Source organism: Homalodisca vitripennis, unplaced genomic scaffold (genome assembly GCF_021130785.1).
Source record: "Homalodisca vitripennis isolate AUS2020 unplaced genomic scaffold, UT_GWSS_2.1 ScUCBcl_490;HRSCAF=2603, whole genome shotgun sequence".
NCBI classification, from domain to species: domain Eukaryota; kingdom Metazoa; phylum Arthropoda; class Insecta; order Hemiptera; family Cicadellidae; genus Homalodisca; species Homalodisca vitripennis.
Window position 1 is genome coordinate 33,750 of NW_025776604.1, and position 6,758 is coordinate 40,507.

General features: G+C 32.4%; 1 protein-coding gene across 1 annotated transcript; it reads left to right on the forward strand.

Annotated features, from left to right (window-relative positions):
• The first annotated feature begins 380 nt into the window (after positions 1-380).
• LOC124370764 lies at positions 381-2,184 on the forward strand. Its single transcript, XM_046829063.1, has 2 exons — positions 381-1,130; positions 1,305-2,184. The coding sequence occupies exons 1-2, from the start codon at positions 420-422 to the stop codon at positions 1,758-1,760; spliced, it is 1,167 nt and encodes a 388-aa protein (XP_046685019.1). The 5' UTR covers positions 381-419; the 3' UTR covers positions 1,761-2,184.
• The last annotated feature ends 4,574 nt before the right edge of the window (positions 2,185-6,758 follow it).

The following is a 6,758-nucleotide window of genomic DNA, read 5'->3' on the forward strand; positions in this document are numbered from 1 at the left end:
CCACGAACACTTTTGGGCTATGGAGGAAAATGAGAGAAAAGTTTTTATTTTAGGGCACATTGATAAAAGCAAAGTTAAAAGGAAAACACACCCAGAGGAAGAATCAAGGAGGGGAAAAACATTCTTTTACTTCCTTACAGACAGTGACGGAGCAAGAAAGATGGTTTGTAAAACATTTTTCTTATCCACACTCGGCTACAAAAAAAACAATGACATGTTCATTACTAATGTTTTGAACAAATCAACTGATGGCGTTTTACCGAAACGCGATCAACGGGGAAGACACCCCCCCACATAACCTTGTGGATAGGAGTATTATCAAGGATCATATTTTAAAATACAATCCATGTATATCACATTATAGGAGAGAATATGCTCCTAACAGGAAATATTTGCCCTGTGAACTGTCAATAGCAAAAATGCACGAAGAATTAATGAAAGATCACGAAGCAGAAGAAAACTTTCATTGTTCATACGACTTGTATCGAAATGTAATATCAGAAATGAACATTTCCTTTGCAAAATTGGGCCACGAGGAATGCGAAAGATGTGAAAAGTACAATCTACACAAACAAGATCATGGCCAAATCGATGAACTTTTGTGTCCGGAATGCAATGAATGGAAAGATCATAAAAAGAAATATACTGAAGCCCGAGAAGCATATGAAAAATCAATTGATAAAGACAATTTAGATAGTTATAGGCCTTCTGGTACAGTTGTCTACACAATGGACTTGCAGAAAGTAATAATGTTGCCTCACATTGAACAGTTCAAAGAAGCAGTGTTTTCTCGTAGAATTGTCCTTTTCAATGAATCATTTGTGCCTGTTGGAGAAAAACCAACCATGGATCCTTTTGCATGCATCTGGCATGAGGGAATTTCCGGTAGGAAAAAGGAGGACATTGCGAGTGCATTAAATTCTTTTATCATGCACAAAAGAGATGCAAAAAAAATACACATTTGGATGGACAATTGTGCAGCCCAGAACAAAAATTGGGCTTTGTTTTCCTACCTGACAGGATTGGTAAATTCAAATGATATTGAAGCTAATGAGATTGTTTTAAACTATCTAGAGACAGGACATACATTTATGTCTGCAGACCATTTCCATCACCAAGTTAATAAACAGGTAAGCAATGATAAATTTGAATTTAGAACCTATTATATTACAAGTACCTCTACTTTTATAATGTAAATGTTATAAAATTAAGTAATCTTTTACGTTTTCCACTTTCGGCGCAGCTTTTTATTTGTTTCTTTTTCCTTAAGTTATTCAATTTTTAAAATTTTTGTATTGTTTCAGATAAAGTCAAAAGGAAAAATGTATGATTTTGAAGACTTCAAAGATGCTGTCAAAGCTAGTAACTCTGGAAAGGTTACTGTAAAGAGCATGGAGCATCAGGACTTTTTCACAGAATTTAACTATTCTTCACAGTATAAAATTATGCATAAAGTTCCTCGTCCATATCTTAGTGAAATGGTACATGTTCTTTTCCAAAGAGGATCTTTTGACATGTTCTACAGAAAATCATTCAGTGGGGAAGTCTTTCAATTGTCCTTTTTAAAAGCAGGATTTACGAAGAAGAGAGAAGTTCCAAAACCAAATACAAGAACCAGCCCCAGAGGTGTGAACAAAGAAAAGAAACAAGACATTATTAAAACACTTGTGCCTTTGATGCCTCCCAACAGACATGGCTTTTGGGTTGATCTAGCAGTGAGTGAGGAGCCTGATCTAATCACAGAACATGACATTGACTGAGTTGTATAGACAATATTCATGTAAATTTATAAAAATGTTTGTAACTTTGTCATCATAGTAATTAGAAGTCTCATTTTATCATTAAAACTAACACTAGATAAATATTATGTGACTTGTTACTGTGTTTAGCCCTACAATCATGCTGTTGAAATCGCATAGAACAAGAAGCCAAAAAACCGTATGTGGCAGATACGCTTTTTTGGCTTAGAATCGCTTAAGGTACACTTATGTAACTACAAGTATTTAAATGATAAATGAATTTTTTTACTTCATAAACTATATTTTTAGATTCTGGATACAATATTACAAATTGCCTCAAAAAACCAGAACTTAATATTTAAATCTACTGCTTGGCAATGAGCAAAAGAGTAAAGTCAGCCTAGCTCAAAATAGGCCAGATGTCAGATACCCTTTTCTTCCTTAGCAGGGCAGTATTATTGAGTTGATAAAGTTTAGTAAAATTTGGAGCCTCCATGCGTAGGATGTTGTGACTAAAATTTATACTCGTAAAACTACCAATGTACTTAATATTAGTAAAGCTCAATACATCTCAGTTGTAGATTAAGTAGAATTCTTTCACTTTTTACCTATTATTGAGTTGATAAAGTTTAGTAAAATTTGGAGCCTCCATGCGTAGGATGTTGTGACTAAAATTTATACTCGTAAAACTACCAATGTACTTAATATTAGTAAAGCTCAATACATCTCAGTTGTAGATAAAGTAGAATTCTTTAACTTTTTACCTATTATTGAGTTAATAGAGTTTAGTAAAATTTGGAGCCTCCATGCGTAGGATGTTGTGACTAAAATTTATACTCGTAAAACTACTAATGTACTTAATATTACTAGAGCTCTATTTATCTTAGCTGCACAGTTAATGTTAAATATTATTTTACTTTTAACCCATTTCTTAAAGTTAAGGTAAAATAATAAGAAACAAAATTACATTCCTTACACATAAAATGCGTTGATGCTCTCGTCTCTGTATGTGTAATTTATAATCGAAAGTGGTGTCCGGTAAGTAGCAAATGGAACGACAGAAACCTTTCTAGATTGACTCCCGGGGTAGACGTCACCAATATGATTGATGGGTTCCTGATAGGAAAGGACTCGGAACATTTATGTTAATGAGGAAGGCAGAGATTTTTCCAACCATTAATGGCAGTGTAGTGAAACAGCCGTTAGTTACTTAGGAATACATCACTAAAGGCAGCATTATAAATATTGTGGCTTTATACTATATCAGCTTATCACAATATTAGAATATGTACAATGGCAATTATAACAACTCACTGAAATATCAACTAGAATATATTGTATACTGACCTATAGCTTAATGATAATATTTTGAGGGATGATACATTGGTTGATGTTTATTAAAAAAAAACAATTCTTCTTACATGACACTCACTGTGTAAAAAACTAAGTTTACTAATGTTTTTTTAGTAAAACTACCCAAAAGACAATTTGTGTATTTATTTTTAATCGAAGCAATTCACATACATGTTACAACTAGAATGATAATAAGTACATGAGTATAGAACGTTCGTTTTTTCGTGCGGATGGTTAGCAAACCAGTTTGTAGAGAAGTTCTGTACTTTAGCCAAAATAAAATGTACTCCAAACAAGCATAATTTGTGTGAAATTTGTGATTCTCTTTTAATTAATAATTGGTATAGTGTGCTCTCTAAATATATACATGTATTAGGATATATAGTACACTAAAATATTAAATGTTACGTAGTTTAGTAAAGGTGTCAAATAGCTATCTGCAGAGAGGAGCTATACTTCTTGCTTCTGTTCTGAATTTACCATTTATTGAGATTTGTCTGATCTTTTTACTATATGTTTTGCAATGATTTTTACACAAAATGTCACTATATTAGATTTTTGAATATTTAGACCGCATGCAATTAATTAACTCTTCATATAGTATCGTTTGATGTTTGTGCAAAATAATCACAATATGTGACACAAACACGTATATTATGCACACCAGAGTATGATATCTAACCTCAAAACATAAATAACTCTATAGAATCAATATTACTGTGTTTTAAGCATTGTATTACCCATAACGATTAATGCATAGAAACAAATAAAATGCATAAGTTAACATCAATATGTTTAAAACACGCCCAGATCAGAAAATCTGTTACAACAAGTTATTATAACCTGGGATATTAACTAAAAATTCTTATTATAAAAAAAACAAAATAGACGAGATTTATTGTAATTACATAGTTATAAAAAGTAAAGTGACAAATCATCCACTCAGATAAACAGTAAATTTAGACGAATAAGTAAAATTATACCCTAAAGTAGAAATAGATAAAAAAGCAATCTGGAAGAAGAGGAACTAAAGCAGTTTGAGTCATCGATGTTTAAAAGAAACCTCATTCCCTCATTGCGTTTTTAACTGCTCCCTAACGGCAGCCTTTATCGCAGTTCTCGCTTTCTCTGTACATTTCGTATGTTATTGTGCTCGTAAATAATCAGGTTTACACCCATAAACCTACAAGCACTTACTTCTTGGGTTCATAGTACTTAACAAGGCCACCACAATAACGTAAGAACTATAATAAAGCGTTTTGCTCCTTAAATTATAAAATTTAATACTTGTCATGAAAAAAAGTTATCACGTGATAAAATTAAAAGATTTATTTTTAAAGGAAAGCTCAGCAGTTAATTATTAAATATGATGATTTTCGAATTACCAGCTTAAAAACTGACTAGGTGGAGAAAGTTTTAAATTATACGTCTTAACATTATATGAGAGGATATATTTAAAATAAGACTTTTTAAATGGATTTACGTCTTAATAAAACAATAATAAACAAATGTTGAGGTACCATTATATTATATATTGCTTTCTTAATTAAGTTAAAAATTACAACTATGGATTTATAAAGCAATAATGGCACTAAAACTGAATCACTTGCATATTTTTCTCTATTATTGCTCTTATTTTTATTCTACGATAATCCAAGCGTTCCTTAGACTGGGTTGTCTTTTTTACGCTCACTAAAAGGCACAACTCATTTCCTTTTGGTACTTTACTTGAACCTGACATTATTATAAAGATTTTGATAAAATTCTCATTTATTGACCTGTGTCATCATTACCACTGAATAGTAAATCACACATTTCTTTTTCGGAACAAAAGTCACAGTTTCTCCTTACATTGACCTCAGTCAACATCACCACTGAATAGTAAGTTACATCCTTCTTGTCCAGAAACCACAGTCATATATTCTTTCTCAAATGACCATAATCAACATTGCAATTGAATGGTAAAAACACACACTTCTTGTCAGAAACCACAGTTTCTCCTTCATCTGACCTGTGTCAATACCACCATTGAATAGCAATGTACATACTTATTCTCTGGAACCACAATCATAGTCTCTCCTTACCATTCAATATCTACGGGAAAAATTTTCTGAATGTAGATTAAAGGTTACATTGAATTTTATGGTTTCTAGTGTCCACCTTCTCAACATATTAAGGTTCGGTACTACTATTCATTACCCACAACAAAATGTTTGTAGGTATTGCACTCTTGAAATATTTTTATCTGTATTAATAGCATACGGATTTGTCTGTTATGGTCTATTTGGAATACAGAATAAATTATATTGACTTCAAAGATCGATTTAGGTCACCTTCTATTAACATTATTATTTCATTGTAACTTGCACACCTTCTTTTGTTTAAAAATTATAATTATAAACATTGATTCTATATTGTAATACCATACTGAAAACTGGGTTATTCAAGAAACAATTAATCAAAGCACTCTTACAGCTCACTATAGATAGCTGGTAAATAATCAATAATAAATTTTATTATTCCATAAGAAAGGTATTGACTCACCAATTTAAAAATGGAAGGGAAATTTGAGGAAATGTGTGAAATTTACGTACTGTCAAATTTAATTTTACACGGAAATCTTGAAGGTGGTTTCAGTGGTCACTTACAACGTAGTTTTTCTTTTCATATGAAAGAGTATAATTTTTCTTTTATAACTTTCTATAGTGAAAAAGGAAAGCACATAACACGCACAAATAATCGAAGGTGGTGGAACCGTCGCATGGATTCACCTTACGCATCAAAATAATTTCAGTCGAGGCTTTCATATCGCTGATTCTGTCGATTTTAACATTTATAGATGAAGATTCACCGAGAATATTCGTTTAGGGGAAATGCTCTAGAGATGGTATACGAAACTTGTCATCTGCAAATATCAAAAGCGTCTGAATCAGCGACATGAAAGCCTCAAATGTCATTATTTAGATGAGGAAGGTGAAACCAAGCGGCGCTTTCCGTAATCACCGAATGTTCCACTTTCTACTCGATTTGACAATAAACGATTGAGGATTTGCTTTCCCACCCTATATCCGTTACTCCACCAAAATCATTGGCGAGGTAATTAGGGCAAAGGAGTATATTTGGACATTCACATGAAATACTACAACGTGTTAATATAGTTCAGCTCGCGTGATGCGGCGCAGTGGGATTTAATCATTGTCAAGGTGACAAAGACGAGGCAGCGTATTTCCACATTCACATGAGATATAACAACGACTTCGTGCTGTTGGTTTGTTTTGTGTGAAAAATACTATTGTTGCCGTTTGCAGTGGTTAGATTTCGGATGTGTGCAAATCTTGTAATTTTTACATTCGCTTTACTGAAGTTTTAAAATAAAAAAAAATATTCTTAGTATTATAATACTATATTTTATATGGAATATTATTTAGATAAATTAGTGCTAATCATCCACAATAATACATTGGCTCTGAAATACAATGTACAAGTTTCTCTTGGGTCTTGAAATACTCCCAAGGGCTCTCGGGCTGCCCGACTGTACTCCCGATATGTTTAGACTAATTCCTTTTGTTTATCACATACTAACAGGTAATCACGGCTTCACTCACTATTTTCAAAATCGAAGAGTGTAGCTTTCTTAGTGAGAGAAAAAGAAGGAGCCCTGTAAAA

Coding starts and splice junctions, on each gene's coding strand:
- LOC124370764 (XM_046829063.1), top strand. CDS start 420: ATGCACGAAGAATTAATGAAAGATCACGAAGCAGAAGAAAACTTTCAT. Junction 1,131..1,304: donor ATCACCAAGTTAATAAACAG/GTAAGCAATGAT, acceptor GTATTGTTTCAG/ATAAAGTCAAAAGGAAAAAT.